General features: G+C 40.3%; 1 protein-coding gene across 4 annotated transcripts in view; it reads left to right on the top strand.

Moving 5' to 3' along the window:
* Window positions 1–3,053: 3,053 nt before the first annotated feature.
* The window catches only part of PLGRKT (plasminogen receptor with a C-terminal lysine), a 43,687-nt gene continuing 22,894 nt past the window's right edge, over window positions 3,054–23,846 (top strand). The window contains exons 1-3 of one of the 4 annotated variants that reach the window (XM_027041154.2): window positions 3,054–3,202; window positions 4,381–4,480; window positions 6,321–6,407. In XM_027041154.2, the coding sequence (XP_026896955.1) occupies window positions 6,327–6,407 (81 nt within the window). In that variant the 5' untranslated portion in view covers window positions 3,054–3,202; window positions 4,381–4,480; window positions 6,321–6,326. Of the gene's footprint in view, window positions 3,207–3,725; window positions 3,745–3,897; window positions 4,104–4,380; window positions 4,481–6,320; window positions 6,408–23,846 lie in introns of those variants that run through there. The other 3 variants (XM_027041156.2, XM_027041157.2, XM_015064484.3) reach the window with 3 other exon arrangements.

Here is a 23,846-nt window from a genome sequence, read left to right as displayed (position 1 = left end):
TTTGTAGATCAGGAATTTTTTGCCTGGTGTGGTGATACAACATTAATTTCTGCATGTTCTGAAATTTAAGTGGTCTCAACCTTATCAAGTTCCTGCAGTTATTTAATGACCATTAGTACTGCACATGGGAGTATTCAGATATGCCCAGTGAATCTCTGGTCATCGTGCAGAGTTCTCCTTGCCCTGATTGTACAGCTGCAACCCAATTTCTCCTTGGTAATTGGGATCAGTTATCCCAATTCCATCACAGTGAGAAACCAAAATGATGAAGGGGGCAGATCCAGCTTCCAATTCAATAGAACCACAGCTGAGGCCTGTGGTAGAAACATTCCTTTATTTTGAACTAGGACTTCCAAACATGGTCAAAGTTTGTAGAAATGGTGTGCTGGACATTTTCCATTTGTCCCAGCAGTCTTTGTGCCTAGGAGGCTGACCTCTAAAAACTGCATGAGCCTGGTTTCCTCATCTTTGGCTTCGGGGTAGATCCAGCTAATGGAAGACCTCAGCAGGATATTGGAGCATGAGAGGACACAGACGGGCCTTTCTTTTCCACCCTGTCCTCAATTGGAGCTGAGGGTGTGGCAGTGGCTCCAATGACAGAATCTCACCCTGCTGGGCTAATGGTTAGTACTGACTGCCTTCCTCTGCTGAACAGCATAGCTTCTGTTGGGTAGCCCTCACCTACAGCCACACCTGTGGCTCTTGCCTGGTTTTAGTAACTGTTCCACCCCTCTGGCCCCTTCTGCTCCCAACTATTGCTGGTTATGACTGGTTATTGAATACAAACTATGTGCCAGACACTGTGAGAATTGCCTAAATACATTATGTCATTTAGTCCTCACAGTCCAATAAGTTCTAAGGCTTTTAGTCCTATTGTAGAGATAATATAGTTTTAGAGATTTATGGAAGCGACAGTGACAGAGTTTGACATAGAATCTAGGGGTCCTTATGCTAGGGTCTCTGCACTCAAATACTATTCCCTGCTTCTTTCATCAGTTGATATCCTGCCTTAAAGAATCGAGGTTCCATATGGCTTTGCTCCTGTGGCACAAAGGATACCTTGACAACACACCCACTCCCACAGTTGGGAATATGAATGCTGGTAAGATTTCCCCATCCAGCCATTCAACAAACAGCATCTGGAATGTAGGACCCAAGCTCCAGAATACTAAGGGTCAGTGCTGACAGCATTAAGGCAAGCCTAGGAGGTTGGTTTGGTGCTTACTCAAAGGGAACAGGGAGCTTTGTGTCTATTATTGTGCAGTACCATACTATTGTGCAGTGACAGGATAGACAGCCCAGAAATAAACCCCACATTTATATGGCCAATTAATCCACAAAGGAGGCAAGAAAATACAATGGGGAAATCAAAGTCTCTTCAACAAATGTAGCTAGGACAGCGACGAAACCGGGCTACTTTCTTACACCATACACAAAGATAAACTCAAAATGGATTACAGACCTAAATATGAGAGATGAAACCATAAAACTCCTAGAAGAAAACATAGACAGTGATTTATTTGACATTGGCCTTAACAAGGGAAACAAAAGAAAACAAACCACTGGGACTACTCCAAAGTAAAAAGCTTTTGCATGGCAAAGGAAATCATCAGCAAAATAAAAAGGCAACCTACTGAATGGGAGAAGATATTTGCAAATGATATATCTGATAAGCAGTTAATATTCAAAATATAAAAAGAATGTATACAACTCAACGCCAAAAGACACAAACAGTCCAATTCAAAAACGGGCAGATGACCTGAACAGACATTTTTCCAAAGCAGACATACGGATGACCAACAGACATGTGAAAAGACACTCAACATCACTAATCAAGGGAAATCAAAACCATGAAAATCAAAACCACAATGAGATATCACCTTACCCTAGTAAGAATGGCTAGAATCAAAAACAAAAGAAGTAAGTGTTTGCAAGAATGTGGAGAAAAAGGAACTCTCATGCACTGTTGGTGGGAATGCAAACTGGTATAGCCACTGTGGAAAACAGTATGCAGGTTCCTCAAAAAATTAAAAACTGAATTACCATATGATCCAGTAATTACACTATTGGGTATTTCCCCAAAGAAAATAAAAACACTGATTCAAAAAGATATATTCACCCCTATGTTTACTGCAGCGATATTTACAATAGCCAAGATATGAAAGCAACCCAAGTATCCACTGACAGATGAATGGACAAAAAGATGTGGTGTACACACACACACACACACACACACACACACACACACACACTGGAATATTACTCATCCATAATGAGATTGTGCGATTTGTAACAGTGTGGATGCAGGTAGAAGGTATGATGCTAAGTGAGACAGGTCAAAGACAAATATCATATGATTTTACTTATATGTGGAATCTAAAAAACAAAACAAATGAATACACGAACAAAAGTAAAAACAGACCCATAAGTAGAGAAGAAACCAATGGTTGCCAGATTGGGGGGGGGGGGGTAAGGGGATGGGCAAAATGGGTGAAGGGGAGAGGGAGACACAGGCTCCCAGTTATGGGATGAGAAGTCACGAGGATGAAAGGGACAGCCTAGGGAATATAGTCAATGGTATTGCAATCCGGTTGTATGGGGCAGATGGCGGGTCCATTTGTGGGGAGCACGGTATATAGACTTGTCAATCACGATATACACCTGCATGTAATGTAACATTGAGTGTCAACTATACTTAAAAAAAAAATGCAACTGCGGATCATATGTTTAAGTGACAACCTCTCATCAGACACATTCTTTTCTGGAAAACAGACCCAACAGTGTGGTTGACACCACTTCTGGAGAGTAACGAGATGGCTCCTTAAACTCTTTAGAAGCTCAGCTGGGCGCGGGAGCAGGGATTTCTCTCATACATGGGTCACTTACAAACCTCACTGAGGCCTCTTCGTCCCCTCAAAACCTGACAGCTGAGCCGCTGTTGGTTTGAATTTGCCTCTTTGATCTCGCCATTCTCTCCCGGGCACCTGGCGGGACACAGCACACTAGGCCTCGGGCAGGAGAGGGGCGTCTTTCAGGAAGCCACGGGCTGCGCTGATTGGCTAACCCTTGGAATCACTGTCAAGGCCGTCCAATCCCGAGGCTCCGCCCGCCGAGTCCCGGTCAAGTCTCGGTGGAGGGGATTCCGGGCCTGGAGGCCACCGCTGCGATTACTGTCCGCACCTCGGCCGCCGCCTGCTGCCCAGTGAGTGAGCGCCGGGCCCGCGGGACTGGCCGAAGGCCAATGGGGAGGGGGGAGTCCGCGCGGCCGCCTCTGCCGGCGACGAGCTCCGGGGTCCCGGGCCTGCCGGGCAGCGCGGGGCGCCCGCTCCTCGGGAGCACCCCTAGTTGGCTCTCCTCTCGTCCTCCCGGGTGCTGACCGCTATCCCCAACCTCGTTTCGAAAGAGCGGGCTCTCCTCGCAAGGAACCCTGGCTTCTCCAGAATCGATGTAATCGAGCTGGGAAAGGAGGCAGAGCATTATCCGCGGAAATCCGCATACCACTGCAGGAAATACCCAAGTTACGGCATTTGGGTCCAGGGAGCGCGGGTGGAGTTACCATAGGGAAAACCTCCCGGAAGCTATGGGTTCCGAGCTGGAATTCGCGGGGGGGGAGGGGGGGGAGTGACCTAATTTGAGAGGGATGCAAAAACGTACAGGAAATTATTGTAATGTGCCACTAGTCTTAAATGTAGGTAATGTACCATTTGATCAGGAAATGAATCAGCACAGACATTAGGATAACAGGTCACGCATGGGTCATGAATCTTTCTTTCTTTTTTCTTTCTTTCTTTCTTTCTTTCTTTCTTTCTCTCTCTCTCTCTCTCTCTCTCTCTCTCTCTCTCTCTCTCTCTCTCTTTCTTTCCTTTCTTAAGTAAAATCAAATCATAGTTCCCAGGGGTGACAGGAGTAGGGCTGCCTGGAACTTGCAGCCCCTACTTATTCTCCTCAGATATACCTCTTCCCATCTTAAAGATGGCATAGCTGAGGGCCTGAGGCATTGAAGAGCCCTTTCTAAGGTCTCAGGAGTAATCAAAGGAAAAATGAAGGCAGAAGGGACCCGAATCAGCATTCTCAGCCCCTTGAGACACACTGGTATCTAAGCTGTAAGTAGTAAGACATTTGTCACCAGTGATAAAGTTGTAATTTTTGAAAGACACCTGATTCAATTTGGTGAATTCAAAGTTATCCCTATTGCAAGATCACTCTTGCTTATTTTCTGATAAATATTTTGTGAATGGGAGAAAGCTGAAAGTATTCTGGACACCCTAAGGAACCGCTTAGATTTTGGACAATGCCTTTGTTAGGGTGGGGACGGAGAGGAAGGTTGAAGATACTGAACTCTGGGACATAGTTCACAAGGTGTGGTACACTTATTTTCAGGTGTGGGTTCCCTTGGGGACCACAGGGAACTTCTTCATCCTGATTGGATTCTACATTTAACCCTTGGGAGCAAGACCAAGAAACTGAGGCCCAGGAACAGGTAAGTCTATACCCTAACCTTCCAGATAGTTTCTCCTCCCTAGATGGCTGATGTGAGCACTGTCTCTCCACTTCAGGAGAGATGCCACCCCCTTCTCAACAGGGGCACTGCAAGAGACACAGTTCTATAATTTACAGGATGAGAGTGTGTGTGTAGGAATGGGATTAGAGGACAGCTGTTTCCTTCATAAATGTTTGTAACATATGTAAAAATTCAATCATCTACTCCTATGTGCAGGAAAAAAAAAAAAAAAAAAAAAAAGAATGGCAAGTGACCTAAGCTTGATTTCTCTTGTATCACTCATGTTCTATGAAAACATTTATGGGAAAAAGACATCATGGGGACTTCCAAGATGGATAATATATTGCTACTTCCTTCAAGCAAGTTCTGGCCTGCTGTTGCAGACAACTGACTCGGGGTGCCAAAGTTCAGAAAAAGGAAAGAACTTCTGTTACATCTCCCTACCCTCAGTGGGTGGCCTCTAACTCTCTGGACAGGGGATGGAATGGGGCTGTGGCAGAGGGGAAGAGAAACCTCATGACCTGCCTCTTCTCTCCAGTGAGTTGTTCAGCCTCCTATGCCCAGCACTGAGGCTGACTCTGGCTCTGAGGTCCCTGTAAATCAAGAATGCATCTTTGGCAAGAATACAGGGAAGTCACTGAAGTCTGGCTTGGAGTGCCCACTCGCCTGGAACCTAGTTAGCAAGGATAACTATTCTACCACCTGGCACAAAATTCCCTCCCTCCCCCAGCATCTTCTCCCCAGCTAGCCAGAACCCACTATTTCATGATAAGGCTGTGAAAAGCATAAGCTCTGCTGGGTTTCCTACAGAAGAGTGTGGGTCCGTTGGAAAGCACTGAGGCTGGTCGGTCCGACATGAGGTTCACAACCTGCTTGGTAGCCTACCAAAGAGAATCAGCACTATTATTGAGGGGAGAGCGGTGGTAGCTCCCCTAAGTTTTTTCAATCTTCTGAAAGTAAAATTAATAATAAACCGAAGGCCTTCTGTACCTACCCAATTGGATTAAGAACAAAAAATTGAAATTTTGGCTCCCTAGAAGTGATAGAGCACTTAAGAACTTCCTAAGCATGATAAATAAGATAGGCAATACCATGTATTCATTTAAAAATTGCTTTTCCCAGGACATTTAAGTGTCATTATGTTCTTCCCCTCTTGAGACCTTCAGTAGAAGCTGAAGAGAAGAAAGGTGAAGCCAGAAGAAGATGGCCAAGGGATATCACCAGTGGGTGACACCATAGGGGTATATAGGAGAGGGCCAGGGATCACAGGAAGAGTGTTGACATAGTGACCTGGAAACACCTAAAACTTCCTAGACACAAATGCAAGGAGCACAGAGAAATCTGTCTTCAAGGTGTCCTCAGTGCATCTTCTGAATCATCCCTTCTCAGAAGCAAAGTTTCTGTCATCCAGTTGTATAGAAGGTCTGTACAACTGTCCCTCACAGAAGAGAGAGTGATCTTTTAGTTTGTTTGTTTTTAAGTATTCAGTTCTTCAAGATTTACAGTGGGAAGCAAAATCAGGAAACATGGAGCTGTATACCTATAGAGAAGGAGGAGATTCTGAAATCATCTTCATTCAGTCAGCTGGTCGTAGGCTAGCAAATGTTGGCCATGCTGGTTAAGTTTGCCCAAGATCAGACAGCTACTTAGAACAAAGGACTGTAATCCACACTGTGTTCCTAGCTCAGAATTTGATTTTTTTTTTTTTTACATTTTTATATGGTATCTGGTATTTGTTATATGGGCAGTCCAAAGCATCCTATATGAGGATACATGTAGAATATATCATTTTAAGCCTCATTGCTTTTTTACATTTTAGGTGAAGATGGGGTTTATATTCTCAAAATCTATGAATGAAAACATGAAAAACCAACAGGAGTTTATGCTTATGAATGCTCGACTCCAGGTACATTTTCAAACAATTAAGTTTTTATGTTGTTACAGTGGTTAAAGTTTCTATGACATACTCCAGCAGTATTGTTCTCTTTGGCCCCAAAAGGTAAAATGCTCATGGGCCTCTATCCTCGGAGCCAAGATGAAATGGATTACTAATTATCTGGTAAATGGGCGTGTTTAAATCTCCAGTCTAGATCCTAGTATAAAAATTTCCATACCAAAGGAAGACGTAACTGCTTAGAGTGTAGGGGAGGTAGAACGATGCCCCTCTCCTCACCAAATATGTGCATCCTAACCTCCTGTGGATATGTTGCCTTACATGGCAAAAGAGACTTTGAAATGTGATTAAGTTAAGGAGTTTGAGCTAAGGAAGCTCCTGGGTTATCCTGGATTATCTGGATGGGCCCAATGTAATCACAATGGTCCTTATAAGGGGTAGAGATGGGGCGCCTGGGTGGCTCAGTCGGTTAAGCGTCCGACTTCAGCTCAGGTCATGATCTCGCGGTCCGTGAGTTCGAGCCCCGCGTCGGGCTCTGTGCTGACCACTCAGAGCCTGGAGCCTGTTTCGGATTCTGTGTCTCCCTCTCTCTCTGACCCTCCCCCATTCATGCTCTGTCTCTCTCTGTCTCAAAAATAAATAAATGTTAAAAAAAAAAATAAGGGGTAGGAGAGGACAGAGGGTCAAAGTCAGAGAGAAAAAAAAAGATTTGAAGATGCTACACTGCTGGCTTTGAAGATAGAGTGAAGGGCCAAAGAAGGAATTCAGATAGCCTCTAGAAGCTGGAGAAGGCAAGGATGTGGATTCTTTCCTAGAGCCCAGAAGGAACACAGTCCCACAGCCCGCTTGGGATTTCTGACTCCGGAACTATAAGATAATAAATTTATGCTGTTTTAAGCTTCAAGTATAATTTGTTATAGCAACAATAGGAAATTAATACACACTGTGAAAACTTGACACTGGATTTAGACATAGGCTGATAGCAAAGTAGAAGATTGTCTAATTGCCTGATATTGTCTAACTGCCTAATTGTCAGGAAGTATTATGAAACGTTGTAAAGGTTTGACTGAAATTATTTTCCTAAGGTTTCAAAGATCTCTTGGCTTCTGGGGTTCATTATGGCCCTGGGGATAGAAGGTCCTACTGTGAGGCAGCATGGTGAGTGGTTAAAAGTGAGGGCTAAAGACCGACCAGCTAGGTTTGAATCCCATCTCTACCCCTAACTGTATGACTTGTGCCTCAGCCTCCTGGTTTATAAACTGGAGGTAACAGTATCCCCTTCACAAGGTTGCTTTGAGGAAAATGATGGTCGTGTAAAGAGAGTATATGGGACAATGCCTCAAGTCCTCAAAACAGTGTCTTTCACTTTATAAGTATTCATGGTTGCTGCCATGATTGCTATTAAGAGTGTCCTGTGCAGGACAACGATTTCTTTTGGGGGAATGGGACAATTTAAAGAATGGAAACTGAATTTTTGTAACACAGAAAAGTGGCCTAGGGGAGATTAAACATTAGGCATGTGAACCAGCCAAGAATGTCATATGCCCAGAGAGTCTTTTGTCCAAGATCTTTGGAAACTATAGATTTTTACATCCATTCCCTTGAAGTCAGGATATGTGAAGGGTGTGGGATTTTATCCTATTTGCAAGATAACAAATTAGCCTGTTACTATTTATTGGACGCTGGCAGAATACAGGAGACACTTCCATCAGAGACAGAGGACTTCACTACTCATAGCACAGTAAGCAGCATGAGCTTGAGGTTGGCATGAGTTTTCCCTGTGCCCCTCAAGTCTCAAGAGGGCATGTAGGCTGGCTTAATTGGATGCTGAGGTGGGTACAATGGGTTCGGGACACAGCGGAGGAACAGTGAGCTATGGAATCTACTACTTTTACCGTGACTGGTCAGCCAGGCTGCTCTTAGGTAAGACTTGTTACTTCATTTCTCAAGGTTTCTCACTGCAAACACAACCCTGAGTAATGGCCCATGTAAAGAACAGTCAGACCCTATATCCTTGGCCTACCCAGCAAAAAGTACAGGAATGGCCCATGCAGTTTGATTCTCCCAACATGTGTTTGGTTAGGATGATTAGTTTTTCTTTGTTGATCAGGATATACTTTATTATTTATCTTCTAATTTCAAGGAAGGATGATAAAAAGAATGTAGATCAACACTATTAAAGCAGCTTTCCACCTTAAAGCTACTTGAGTTCTGATCTTAACTGGGACAGGCTAGAGAGAAACATAATCTGTAGAAATTTTGGAAGATTAGGTGGGTCCTCAAATATTTCCTGTTTAAAGGAATTAAACTTCTAACATCTTTCTTAGGGTTTAGAGCTATTCCTTTATTGAAAAAAAAAGTATCACAAAACATTTGATACATTCTAGAGAATATATTTATAAGTTACGAAGCATAATAAAATGAGTACCGGTGAACCCATTACTAAATTGAAGAATTTTGTTATCACAATACACCTGAAGCTACCTACAGGTTCCATCCTATATGTTGAGTGAGCCCAAACAGTTAAAGCCGGTCTGGAATTGACCTCATATCCCAGAGCCCCTGGGACTGGGCAGGACTCAGAAAATGTAAGGAATGGGCCACTAGGGTAGAAGATTTCTTGTCTTTGTAAGTTCTTTAAAATATTTTTAAAAATCCCAGTTGAAACATCATATGTACTAATGCCTTTAGCCCATGACGGCATGTCTTTTGGTGCTTTTCCTGTTTGATGGCATCTCAATAAAAGGGATAAAGAGAAGAAATAAAGCAAAACTCTTATTAAAGAAAAGCCTAATGACTAGAATACTTTTCCCAGGTTTTTTTCTTACTTCTACTTTTTTTTTTTTTGGTAAAAAAGGAGATAAATAATAACTCAATCATTCCATATTATTGGGTGGGTTTTTTTTTTTCATTCAGGGAAAAGAACAAGAATTAGAGATTCAGCTACATCTCATACCAGTGCCCAGGTTCTTAACTGGCTGTACATTCTACTCACTCAGGGCTTTGGGATATTTAGGTCCCACCCCAGACCAATCAGATCTCTTCCTGGCTGGGCATGCTGTCACTGTTCTAAGCTCTTCAGGAGACTGTAATGCACAGTCTAGTTTGAGGTCTTTGCCCTTCGTTTTCCATGATGCTACATAATTATAATCAATGATTGGCAGGGATTTAACACAATGCATATTGGAGATGGAACCAAATAGTTTTCAATTTAAGTAAGCTAATCAGGAAATTAAATCAGTCACTGGAATCTGATTAATAAGAATTTGTAAAAGACTTCAAATCAGAAAGGTTTCTCTTCATTACAACTTTGGTTCAAGTTGAGCTAGAGGGGATTTATACTACTAGTTAGAATGATGTTTTCATATCATCAGCAAACTTCAGTTTCCCATTGCTTTGCTTAGCATCTCTTACTCATGATGGTGGCTATACTCAAGTAAACGAAGTATCAAAGAAAAATGAATACTTTCTTAAAATGCCATTAGATGGCATACCTAAACTAATTTCATATCTCTTGAGTGGCCAGAAAAGCATTTTGATATTATATAACAGAATGGAAACTGAAAATGGAAAGCAGAAAGAATGAGGGAAGATTCCATAAGTCTTTGCTGTGCTCTAGAACTCTGTAAGCAAACCAGTTATGATCCATGTAAAGATAAATCAGGTAGTTTATTCACCGTTTACTGTGTATAGACAACAAACTCAAGATTTAAAAAATACGTGATTGTATGTCTATTGTTAGTTTGGTGTTAAAGAAATGAGGTATAGTTATAAACCAAAAAATACATATTTAATATATATAAAATAATGTGCTGTATGCTAAGCAGGACTCAGGAATGCCTAAGGTATGTGCTCTATATTCAAGGAACTTATCATCTAAATTCAAGGAATTTATCATCAAGGGTGAGTCATGCTGCAAATAACCAGATGTTTGTGTGTATGTATGTGGTAAGCAGAACATTGGCTCCCTAAAGATGTCCACACAGTAATCTCTAGAACTGTGAATATATTATCTTGTGGCAAAATGGACCTTGCAGATGTGATTAAGGGAACAGACCTTGAGATGGGAAAATTATCCTTGGTGATCCATGTGGACCCAATCTAAACACACAAATTTTTTTTTTTTTTTTTTTTTAGTTTTTTAATGGTCATTTTTGAGAGAGAGAGACAGAGACAGAGAGAGACAGAGAATGAGCAGGGGAAGGGGAGAGAGACAGGGAGATACAGAATCTGAAGAAGGCTCTGGGCTCTGTGCAGACAGCTCAAAGCCTGACGCAGGGCTCGAACGCACGATCCGTGAGATCATGACCTGAGCCGAAGTCAGATGCTCAACCGACCACCCAGGGCCACCCAGGTACCCCTAAACACACAAATTCTTAAAAGTGGAGAGGTGAGGACAAAAAGAGAGAAAGAGAGAGAGAGAGAGAGAGAGAGAGAGAGAGAGAGAGAGAGAGAGATAAATACCAATGTGGAATTTAAGAAACAAAACAAGTGAGCAAAGAAAAAAATAGACAAAAAAATAGACTCTTAACTGTAGAGAACAAACTGAGGGCTACCAGAGGGGAGGCAAGATAGGGAGGAGTGAAATAGGTGAAGGGCATTAAGAGCACACTTACATGAGCAGTGAGGAATGCACAGAACTGTTGAATCACTATAATGACACCTTAAACTAACATAACACTGTACATTAACTACACTGGAGTTAAAATTAAAAAGAGAGAGAGAGAGATGTGATGTTGCTGGACTGCAACATGGAGGAAGGGATCCCCCACAAAGAATGCAGGTGGCCTGGAGAAACTGGAAAATGCTAGGAAACAGATTCTCCCCTAGACTCTCGAAAAGGAGATTCTTGCAGACACCTTGATTTTAGCCCATTCGCACCTGTGTCAGACTTCTGATGTCCAGAAGTATAAGATAGTAATTTGTGTTATTTTAAGCCACTAAGTTTGTAGTAATTTGTCTATATAGCAGCATGGACTCTGATAGGATTGTTTCTGCAACATAAAACATAATGTATACTCAATACATGCTTTTTCAAATATATAAAAATTAGAACAGCAATAACTATTATGAGAACTTTCTGAAATTGCTTAAACCCCTGTAACTCCCAACAACCTGCCATTCTTATGCCCTCTCATCTGTTTTTTGCTTTTGTTTTGTTTTTTTTGAGGTGAAAGCTTCTTGAAATAAGAAGGGCTTAATGTTCTGAGGAAAACAAGAGAGTACAGTGTCTGCTTGGTAGAGAGTCTTGTGGCAACAAGGAGCCCAAAATGTAAAGTAGGGAGTGAAGAAGGAGGAAAGCAGCCAACTCTGTATGTGGAAGGACGAGCAAGTGGGAGATGATTCCAGAACCAGAAGTGGCCAGGAAGTACCCTGACTAAAAGATCACCATGTCAACACAAGCTCACCAACTTAGATTTAGAACTCTCTTCAACTTACCCCTCTGAAACTCATTGTGGCCAGTCCCTATCCCCATTACCTTTGTCCCTCACTCATGCTTATTCTTGAGGTTTATTTTTATTGTGGTAAAACACAAATAATATAAAATTCATTATTTTATAAAATTTTTAAGTGTTTTTATTTTATTTTTGAGAGACAGAGACAGAGACAGAGAGAGAACAAGTGGGGGAAGGACAGAGAGAGAGGGAGACAGAACCCAAAGCAGGCTTCAGGCTCTGAGCTGTCAGCACAGAGCCCAACGCGGGGCTCGAACCCATGATCCATGAGGTCATAACCTGAGCCGAAGTCCGATGCTTAACTGACTGAGCCACCCAGGCGCCCCTAAAATTCATCATTTTAAAGTGTACAATTCAGTGACATTTACAATGTTGTGTAACCATCTCTGCTACTGAATTCCATAACATTTTCCTCAAAAGGAAACCCCATGCCCATTAAGCAGTCACTCCCCATCACCCCAATCCCTGGCAACCACTAATCTGCTTTTGTATGGATTTGTCTGTTCTGGACATTTCATATAAATGGAATCATGCAATATTATTTTTTTGTCTGGCTTATTTCACTTAACATAATCTTTCCAAGGTCCCTCTATGTTGTAGCATGAGTCAGAGCTTTATTCCTACTTATGGCTAAACAACATTCCACTGTGTAGATACACCACATTTTGTTTATCTGCTCATCAGTTTACAGACATTAATATTTCTACTTTTTGGCTGTTGTGATTAATGCTGCTATGAAAATTCTTATACAGGTTTCTATTTGAACATTTGCTTTTCAACTCTTGAGTATATACCTAGGAGTGGAATTTCTAGATCACCTACTTTTATATTTAACTTCTTGAGGAACCACAAAAATGTTTCCCTTGGTGGGTGTACCATTTTACATTCTTACCAAAAGGTATGTCGGTTACTATTTACCCACTTCCTTGACAAAACTTGTTATCTTCCTTTTTCTTTTCTTTTCTTTTAATTCTACCCATTCTAATGGGTTTGAAGTTGTTTCTCATTCTGGTTTTGACTTGAAATTTCCTAATAACTAATAACATTTTTTCACAGACTTTTTGGCCATTTATATATCTTCTTTGGAGAAATGTCTATTCTGGTCCTTTGCTCATTTTTATTTTTTTATTTTATTTATTTTATTTATTTATTTTTTCAATATATGAAATTTATTGTCAAATTGGTTTCCACACAACACCCAGTGTTCATCCCAAAAGGTGCCCTCCTCAATACCCATCACCCACCCTCCCCTCTCTCCCACCCCCCATCAACCCTCAGTTTGTTCTCAGTTTTTAAGAGTCTCTTATGCTTTGGCTCTCTCCCACTCTACCTCTTTTTTTTTTTTTTCCTTCCCCTCCCCCATGGGTTTTTGTTAAGTTTCTCAAGATCCACATAAGAGTGAAACCATATGGTATCTGTCTTTCTCTGTATGGCTTATTTCACTTAGCATCACACTCTCCATTTCCATCCACGTTGCTACAAAAGGCCATATTTCATTCTTTCTCATTGCCACGTAGTATTCCATTGTGTATATAAACCACAATTTCTTTATCCATTCATCAGTTGATGGACATTTAGGCTCTTTCCACAATTTGGCTATTGTTGAGAGTGCTGCTATAAACTTTGCTCATTTTTAAATTGGGTTGTTTTTGTTTTTGACTCTGCAGGAGTTGCTTATACATGATGGACACTAGATCATCATCAAACAAGATTTGAGAATATTTTCTCCCATTCTTTGGGTTGTCTTCTTACTCTCTTGACAGTGTTCTTTGATGAATACAAGTTTTTAATTTTTGTGAAATCCAATTTATTTTTTCTTTTGTTGCTTGTACTTTAGGTGTCATATCTGAGAAACCATTGTCAAATCCAAAATCATAAAGATTTGCTTCTGTGTTTTCTTCTAAGAGTTTTATAGTTTTAGCTTTATATTTAGGTTTTTGACCCATTTGGGGTTAGTTTTTTATATGGTGTGAAGTAAGGGTTCAACTTTACTCTTTTGCATGTAGATATCCAGTTAGCAGGAGGCTCATTCTTTATGAACATAAAGAAGTCAGGCACTGCACAGTTAAGATTAGGAGTCACATACTAAATCTGTAACTGACTCAGATGACGAATCTGTTCATCAGGTTCAGGCTCTCTGAAAAGAGCATCTTGGCCTATTAGTGGTCTTCAAGTACCTGAAGTTCAAGACAGTGACAACCTTCCAGTTTCTTTTCTACTAAAGTTGAAATGGATAGGAATAAGTTAATTTAACTACATTATGAAGGATTTGGTAAATACATAGAATACATTAGTTGACTTTTAAAGAGGTTGCTAAAAATCTTCAGCAAATCTCTTTAAATGTGGGGCAAAATATTAATCACTTAATGGAATCACTTAGAGGAGTTAATGAAAATAGTTATGATTTCCTATATTCTGTCCATATTCAGGAAGGGTAGGAAATGAAAGTGAAATAATGAGGTCATTGATGCCACAGGTACTTATCTCTACAAAGGGAAACAACTAAATGACAAGGGTCAAGCCACCAAGCTGATCTTGTGCTACCTAGCCTTTCCCTGCTGACATTGGGTCCAGGACCCTTCAATCAGTTCTCTAAAGGGGACACAATGGTTTTAGGTTTGTTCACAAACTTAAATGAGATCAATGAATCCAGTTATAGACTGCCAGAAGGCTTTTCTTTTTCTTTGCTTCCCTCAACTATAATTCTGTTTCATAAATCTGATCAGAGTGAATTTTAATTCATTTTTAGTTTTTCATTGCTTGAACAAGGGTGGTCACTTTACTTATTTATTAACTCAGTAAAGCATGTTCTGAATGGCCAATATATACAGAGTCTGGGACACAAAACTGTTAATTAAAAAATGGTACTATAGCTTTAATAATTTTGTTTTCTCTATAAATCTTCATAACATGTATTCTTTCTCCCTCTTACCCTACCTTACTCTAAAAATAATTTAATGCAGGCTTGCTGTTAAAATCTTTACACTTCTCATATGTGTCTTGTTTCTACTTCATTTTCTTCCTTAAGATAATTAAGAATGTGGGGCAGCAGGAGGAGGAGAATTTTTAAGAGACAAAAAAAAATATCCCCTATAAATATCTCTAATAGTTAACATAAGGGTAACAATTCAAACTGTCATTATTCTTCAATAATCTTATTAAGTACAAAATAATAGTGAAACCACATTTTAATAAATGTTTTAGTTTAAAATAATTTTAGGGGTGCCTGGGTGGCTCAGTTGGTTAAGCGTCTGATTTCAGTTTAGGTCATGATCTCATGGTTAGTGAGTTCAAGTCCTGAATCGGGCTCTGTGCTAACAGTGCAGAGCCTGCTTGGGATTCTTTCTCCCTCTCCCACTCTCTCTGTTTCTCCCCCACTTGTTGTCTCTCTCTCTCTCTCTCTCTCTCTGTCTCTCTGTCTCTCTCTCAAAAAAATATGAATAAACTTTAAAAAATAAATAAATAAGGGGCACCTAGGTGGCTCAGTCAGTTAAGTGTCCGACTTTGGCTCAGGTCATGATCTCACAGTTCGTGGGTTCAAGCCCTGCATTGGGCTCTGTGTTGATAGCTCAGAGACTGAAGCCTGCTTCAGATTCTGCCTTCCTCTCTCTGCCCATCCTCCGCGCATGCTCTGTGTCTCTCTCTCTCTCTCTTAAAAATAAAGAAAGATTGGGGCAGTTGGGCGACTGACTTCAGCTCAGGTCATGATTTCATGGTCCAGTCGATGGGTTTGAGCCCCAAGTCAGGCTCTGTGCTGACAGCTCAGAACCTGGAGCCTGCTTTGCATTCTGTGTCTCCCTCTCTCTCTGCACCTCCCCCACTCGCACTGTCTCTCTCTCTGTCTCAAAAATAAATACTTCTTAAAAATTAAAAAAAAACATTAAAAAAGAACAAGATTAAAAAAATAAAAATAATAAAAATTTAGATTTACAGAAAAATTACAAAACTAATACAGAGAGAGTTTATGGATACCCTTCATTTATTAGCTTCCTCTAATATTAACAATTTATAATATCAAAGTACAATGATCAAAACCAGGAAATACAAGCACAATAAAATGAACCAAACAACTGATCTTTTTGATATTTCACCAATTTTTCTTCTAATGTCCCTTTTCTGTTCCAGGATCCAATCTAAGATCTCACACTGCATTTAACTGTTGTGTCTCCTTAGTCTCTTCCAATCTGTGACAGTTCCTCATTCCTTCCTTCGCTTTCATGATAAGTATTTTGGATAAGTCCTGGTCAATTATTTAGAAGAATTTATTTTACTTTGGGTTCTTTTAGTGTTTCCTGACAATTAGATTCAGGTTGTGCACTTTTTGCTATTATTCTTAAACCACAGAATGCTGTTGTGTCTTTCTCATTGCACCACATCAGAGGATACCTGATGTCAGTATGTCTTATTACTGGTAATGTTAACCTTGGTCACTTGGTTAAGGTGGTGCCTAGCAGGTCTCTCCACTGTAAACTTACTATTTTTGGTTTTCTAATTGATAAATACCTTTGGGGAGATACTTTGAGACTCAGTTAATATCTTGCTACTACTCACACTTGTGTCCATTGATTTCCGCACCCATTGGTGGGATCTTACATGCAACAATTATTACTGTAGTATCTGCCTAGTGGTGATTTTTGTATCTTCTTCATTCCATCTGTATTTGTTCACTGGAAAAGCTGTTCCTTCTTCACCTAAATTATTTATAGCAATATGGTCTCATGGACATTTTATCCTATGGGTTATAATCTAGTACCACCATTATTTACTTTATGGTTTAAATTATTGTCTTGGCTATTGGAAACTCCTTCAAGTTGGCTCCTAGGTCCTTTTGACATACCCCAACGTTTTTTGAATATTTTTTTTATTTTCTGTGATCAAAAGATAGTCCATATATATTGTCCCTGTCCCAGGTCTGGAATTAACCACTTATTCAAGGAGTCCTGGTTCCTCTTAATTGGAGAATAGTACTTAGAAATCAAGACCTGGGCTCTAGATGTGTTTGTTGCTATGGTCATTGTTCCTGGACCTATTCAGCAAAGACATGTACATGTACTAACCCATGCACATACACTAAACCAGGAGTTCATGCTGATATCTCTGATCAATCCATTATGACGCCTCATTCTAGTCTTTCCTTATCCTCATATGTTCTTTATCAGACAGTGAGAAACCTGGCTGTTATTTTCCATAATATATTCACTTCACTCCTAGTAGACAAATAAAATAATTCTAAAATTGCCAATATATACCCCGGTGAGAAACAGATTCACTAACTAAAGTACATTTTTTGTTCTTTTCCCCTTTACAATAAATATGCATTCAAAATACTGTTTTCCTGTGAATTGGGTTAGTTCTTCCTGGGCTCCTTCAGAATGGTTAGGTTATTCATTTGCAATATTTATACTTTATATTCTCCCTATGTCTGGTCAGTTTTAATTAGTTGTAGGGTAGAGGGATATATAAAACATAACTGTGTTCTACTAATCAAAGCTATACAGCAAGACACGCTCCAAGAAGGGTATCTCCCTCCTCATTCCAGCTAACCTATTCCCACCCCTCTCTTTTATATAGCCCCTTCCCACATTCAACCTATAGGTGCCTAATTTCTCTAGTCTTCAATTATCCTTATTGCACTTCTTTTGCACAATAAACTGATACGTGCGTATTTTCTTTTGTCTCCTTCTTTCTTACATAAAGGGTAGTGTACCAATGATACCCTTTTATACCTTGCCTATACATTTAACAGTATGTCACTCCAAAGCTGTTCAGAGGTTTTTCTCATTTTCTTTAATAGTTGCATAGTACTCCATTGTGTGGGCAATATTATTTATTCAAATGATGTATGGGCACTGTATTAGTTTCCTACTGCTGTGACAAATTTGTTGTAGCTTTAAATTTATCCAAACTGGCTTCTATCTCTTACAATGAGACCTATTATGATATAAATACAACAAAATACTACCTATTTCTACACAGCCTTCCAGCAGGGATTACCTAGAGTGCAAAAGCAGTTTTCTGCTAGGTTTCAGTCCTTCCTAAAAAGTTCTTCATTTAAGGGGCGCCTGGGTGGCTGAGTCGGCTAAGCATCTGACTTCAGCTCAGGTCATGATCTCACGGTTTGTGAGTTAGAGCCTCGTGTCTGGCTCTGTGCTGACAGCTCAGAGCCTGGAGCCTGCTTCAGATTCTGTGTCTCCCTCTCTTTCTGCTCTTCCCCCACTCATGCTCTGTCTCTCTCCCCTTCAAAAATAAATATACTTAAAAAAAAAGTTCTTCATTTAATATTTTTAAATGCCTTCTAGATGTTAAGAGCCTTTAAATGTAAAAATAAAAATAGCCTTTCATATGTGAAAATGTTCTATTTAAATACATTTTTTGGTGTTGCTGTTAGTATTCATAAACCACCCAGAGACAGATTCATTTAGAATTACAAAGTATGATTGAAGGTATTATGTTAAAGAATACAGCCCTAGTGCATTTCTTAATAATACATGACCAAGTAAAAAACCCACTTTTGGGGGGAGTCAATGTGTACATGAGGATTTTTTGGGAAAATGAGAACCATGCAAATTAGGAATAAGAAACCACGTCTCCATTTGGTCCTTAGTGCCTATTCCAAGAGATGGGCTTCCAAATTATACAGCAGAAGGACAAAGGAAAATGCAGTGTGAGGTAGTGAACAGAGATTATCACACAGAGAAATGTGCACTGTTCTAAAGATGTTCTTGAATATAATGTTTTCCTCTCAACTTCTCCTACATTATGCTCTGCTCCCTGATGCATACTTCTTACTCCCTGACAATCGCTGCCTCTCCTCCTCTTATTATGCTCTCCTCCTCTTATTCCCTGTCGATCGCTGCCTACATTATGCTCTGCTCCCTGATCCATACTTTCTTTTATTTTATTTTTTATTTTTTAAAATTTACATCCAAATTAGTTAGCATATAGTGAAACAATGATTTCAGGAGTAGATTCCTTAATGCCCCTTACCAATTTAGCCCATTCCCCCTCCCACAACCCTCTAGTAACTCTCAGTTTGTTCTCCATATTTATGAGTGTCTTCTGTTTTGTCCGCCTCCCTGTTTTTATATTATTTTTGTTTCCCTTCCCTTATGTTCATCTTTTTGTCTCTTAAAGTCCTCATATGAGTGAAGCAATATGATTTTTGTCTTCCTCTGACTGACTAATTTCACTTAGCATAATACCCTCCAGTTCCATCCACGTAGTTGCAAATGGCAAGATTTCATTCTTTTTTTTTTAAATTTTTTTAAATGTTTATTTATTTTTGAGACAGAGAGAGACAGAGCATGAACAGGGGAGGGTCAGAGAGAGGGAGACACAGAATCTGAAACAGGCTCCAGGCTCTGAGCTGTCAGTACAGAGCCCAACGCGGGGCTCAAACTCACGGACCACGAAATCATGATCTGAGCTAAAGTCGGCCGCTTAACCGACTGAACCACCCAGGTGCCCCGATTTCATTCTTTTTGATTGCCGAGTAATACTCCATTGTATATATACCACATTTTCTTTATCCACTCATCCATCGATGGACATTTGGGCTCTTTCCATACTTTGGCTATTGTTGATAGTGCTGCTATAAACATGGGGGTGCATGTGTCCCTTTGAAACAGCACACCTGTATCCTATGGATAAATGCCTAGTAGTGCAATTGCTGGGTTGTAGGGTAGTTCTATTTTTAGTTTTTTGAGGAACCTCCATACTGTTTTCCAGAGTGGCTGCACCAGCTTGCATTCCCATCTAATCCATACTTTCTTACTCCCTGATGATCACTGCCTATGTTATGCTCTTCTCCCTTATCCATACTTTCTTATTCCCTGACGATTGCTGCCTACGTTATGCTCTGCTCCCTGATTCATACTTTCTTACTCCCTGATGATCACTTCCCTTATTTCCTAATGAAATTGCTCCATGTTTCTGTGGAGGTACCTATAGAGACATGGTCAGAACTGTGGAGGTATCTACAGGGACACGGTTAGAACTGTTGAGGTACCTACAGAGACATGGTTGAACTGTGGATGCATCTACAGACACGGTCAGAACTGCTGACCAAGCTTTCAATGACTTCTGGATTAAGTAACTGACTGTGAAGCTCTCTTGCCAATTATTGGAAACAAATTCATATCATGCCTCAGAGTAATGATCACCTAGTCAAGGTAAGATTCACTTCTTCAGACACGTGTTTTTATAGCTTACATAATTAATTTCACCCAAGCCTTAATAAAAGTCTGTCCTCTGCCCCTGATCTCTGCCCTCGGAACCAGTAACACATCAGAATGTGGTTTGCAAAGAGTTCAACCTTAGGCTCTATCTCAGGCAAAAAGGGAGTTGATTAAAAAAACAGGCATGTTTAAGTCAGTGTTAGAGGGAAGTGATAGTGAATTTTGTTTGCAGCATCTAATGTGTGGTTCTTTTTTGTAAATGGAAAGTTACTTTAAAAAAACTCCTTATGAAAGAGTCCTCATATTGGGAAGGTTCATTCAGTTATATTATTTCCAATTATTTTCCCCTCTTCCTTCATTTCCTTACATCTGAACCATTCATTTTTTCCCCTCAATGACTATGTTGAAAACCTCATAAATATATTTTGCCTCCTCTACTTTCTCTCCACCTTCCCTTCCCAACTGATCAGCAAGTAAATGTGGATTGCAAGTTCTTACTTCCCAAGGATTTAATAAACCTCAGCCACTACATCAAAAATTCTAGATCATTAGCCCTTTCAAAATTTTTGAAAAATTGACTTAACAAAGATAAATATAAATAATGTTCACAGTTCTTAAGAAAGGGATATATGTGGGGCGCCTGGGTGGCTCAGTCGGTTAAGCGTCCAACGTCGGCTCAGGTCATGATCTCGTGGTTCGTGGGTTTGGGCCCCGCATCAGGATCCATGCTCACAGCTCAGGGCCTAGAGCCTGCTTCAGATTCTGTGTCTCCCTCTCTTTCTACCCTTCCCCTGCTTGTGCTCTCTCTCTCTACCTCTCAAGAATAACATTAACCATTATAGTAATAAACATTAAAATAATAATAAAACATTAAAAAAATAAGAATAATAATTGCCAATTTTTACCGAGTGCTTGTTAAATGCCAGCCATTATTCTATACATTTTATGTATTCTCTTATTTTGTTTCATAATAACCTGGTAAAGAGACCCTATTATTATGACCATTTTATAGATGAGGAAGCTGAAACCCAGAGAGGTTAAGGAGCTTGTCTAAAGTTACGCAGCTGGTGTGGAGTAGAACCAAGATTCAAACCAGGGAGTCTGACTACTTTTCGCACTTTTACATAACCATATTTGTCTCTCCCTGCTTCAATTATTCATTCATAAGACATACACAAAATCCAGGGCATTAACCAATATAAGAATGTAAGTTAACCTTAAACAATTTGGCTTACGCATATCTATGTAATAATTACACAGTAGTGAGTGACATAGTAAATGGGAAGCACAAGTAGAAGTTTTAAGATAAAATTTAGGATAAGCTGTGGAAATAAGAAATACACCCTTCTGGGACTTATTGTCAATGACAAGTTACATAAGCATATCAACCCTAAGCAATTACTCAGAATTATATAGCATCTTTATTGTTAGCATCTATGACAACTTGCCAAGTATCACTTAATTTATCCCAAGAGGCCCTCCCTGGAGCAGTCCCGAGGAGAGCAGATTATATAATTTATCACAATGTCCAAAATATAAATGGAGAAAGGAAAAAACAAAGACACTGAAAAATCAAGAGGTTTGTTCCAAAACATGCAGACTGTTTAAGTCTTGTTTTGATTAAACCCTAGTACCCGGCATTGTTGTTGTAAGAGATTTGTTGCCTTTCCTTCTGGACCTCATAGTGCAGATAACAGAGCTCTAAGTGGTGTGAAGTTCATTGCTGCCCAGGCCAGGCCAACTCCTCACCTCTGTGCACCCTTGCAGCAATGGAGATTGGTGTAGGATTACCTGATTGAGGAGAATGTGCCCCTACCCCCTTGAGCCTGGTAGCGGTGGGAAAGGGGAAGGTGCATTGAATTATCTGTGAGGCTTTTCCAACCAAGCCTCCTTCCCACAGATTCTCTACTCAACCTAACAAGTGGCCAGCTTTAGGGTGTCTTGGCTTACTAAAAGGATGAGGACAGCTGAGCTGGACAAAATATGAAAAGAAATGAACATACCAGGGTGGCTGTGGGACTGCCCTTTTTTCCTCATGATTGAATACAATTAAAGGCCAACCTTACCTCTGCTCCAAGGCCACAGACCCTGCCTTTGATTCTGGAGGACAGTCTCAGGAATGTGTGCCACTGCTCACAGGGTGATGAGGAGAAGGCAGTGCTGAATCAACACCGAGTTTACCACTGCTTCTGACCAAAGACTAAGGAATAGCCGTTGTGACATCATCTTTTACCCAACAACACAATTCGTTACATGTGACAAACTAGTTTTGTGGAATTTTCTGACATAAAATCAAAGTGCACTGCCCTCATGAAAAATATTGTGATAATCTAGATAAAATTAGTATTGCAGTTTGTTATGACTTCTTTCTGTTATCTTAGCCTTTTCCCCCCCAGGCAATGTTTTTGGACATCTTGGCTTTTTTCTGTTTCACCCTGAATGATCAAATGTCAAAAATTGCAAATGCTTCAAAGATAAGTAATCTTATTTTGATTTAGCACAAATCAAAACCATATTGCATCACATAAAGTTGTGTTAAATCAATGATTATAGATAAACTGAATGATGCTTTAAGCACATACAAACATTTAATCTTTGGAGCCAAATTCCAAGGTCTTTTGGTGGCCAACATAAATTCAGCCAAGTATTTTTCTGTTGGTATATGCTATATATCCTTTATTTGTTTTTCTTAGAAAATTCTGCTACTTTGATATTTAGAGTAGGGAGACCTAGTAGGGCAAAAGAACAAATATCTCCTTTGCAACAATTTTCTGACAATTAGCCATTATAGTGGTCAACAGAACTTTTTTTTTTAAGATTTAGTCTTTTTGAATTTCAAAGACATTTAAAAAGTTCTCTCCTGAAATGTTCCTGTTTGACATGATACAGGGAAGGCAGCACACATGTAGATTTGACTGCCATCACTACACTTTATTTCCAACACCCTGGACTTGCCTTTTTACACTTACTGTCTCTCAAAAGATTTGTGAGGTAGGTGTGTAATCGCTGCATTTGATGGATTGAGGTAACTGCTGTGTAGAGTCCCACATCTAAGACCAGAGAGCTAATACCAAAGGCCTGAGGTCAGAGTCTGGATCTCCCTGGCTCCAAAGTCACAAACCCCACCTTTATTTGGTGAATTATGGAAGGCCACCAAGAATAAACACTGTAGAAGAAAGGCGAGGATGGTGTACTGGTGTTCGCATTCTGCCCTTGGATCCTGTGGGAGAGAGCCCAGGTAGGAAGGGTCTCCAGGCCCCACAGCTACCTCTCTGAGTCTCTGCCTAAGGCCCCTCCGTTTGGCCTCTCCTGTGATCTTCAGATTCTGAAAATGGTCTAGCATCAGTCCGCCTTGGCCAATTCTGTCAACATGTCCAGATCTTCCCTTAGCACTCCCATGGTTTTACAGGTTAATTTTACATGGACAAAGGTAAGCAAAATAGAGACATAACTAGTTTATGAAAATATAAACTTAACTAGATACAGAGTGTGCTGTTCCTGAGATCCTAAGCCAAAAAACATCCTAGCCTGAGGCAGATGAAGGCTGGCACCAGGGTTTCAGAATCTTCTAGACAGCCTGTGTTGGTTTCTTCAATGAATATCTAATCCAGATGATACCTTCCTGGTGCATCTGGCCACATTCATCAACCATCCTGGGTATTTTACACTTCAGGCCCCTGGAAACCTCACCTTTGCTCCTCACTCCTCCTTGGCATTTCTCTTCGTCACTTAGGTTTTCCTGAAGCACATTTTCATTGAGACCTCCCAGGGTCCCTATCCTTCAGAGGAGGTGAGTTTCACGTACTGTGAAGCAAGTC

The sequence above is a fragment of the Acinonyx jubatus genome, chromosome D4 (assembly GCF_027475565.1).
Source record: "Acinonyx jubatus isolate Ajub_Pintada_27869175 chromosome D4, VMU_Ajub_asm_v1.0, whole genome shotgun sequence".
Taxonomy (NCBI): Eukaryota; Metazoa; Chordata; class Mammalia; order Carnivora; family Felidae; genus Acinonyx; species Acinonyx jubatus.
The sequence above is the reverse complement of the archived record's forward strand: the minus strand, read 5'-3'. Positions and strand labels throughout refer to the sequence as shown.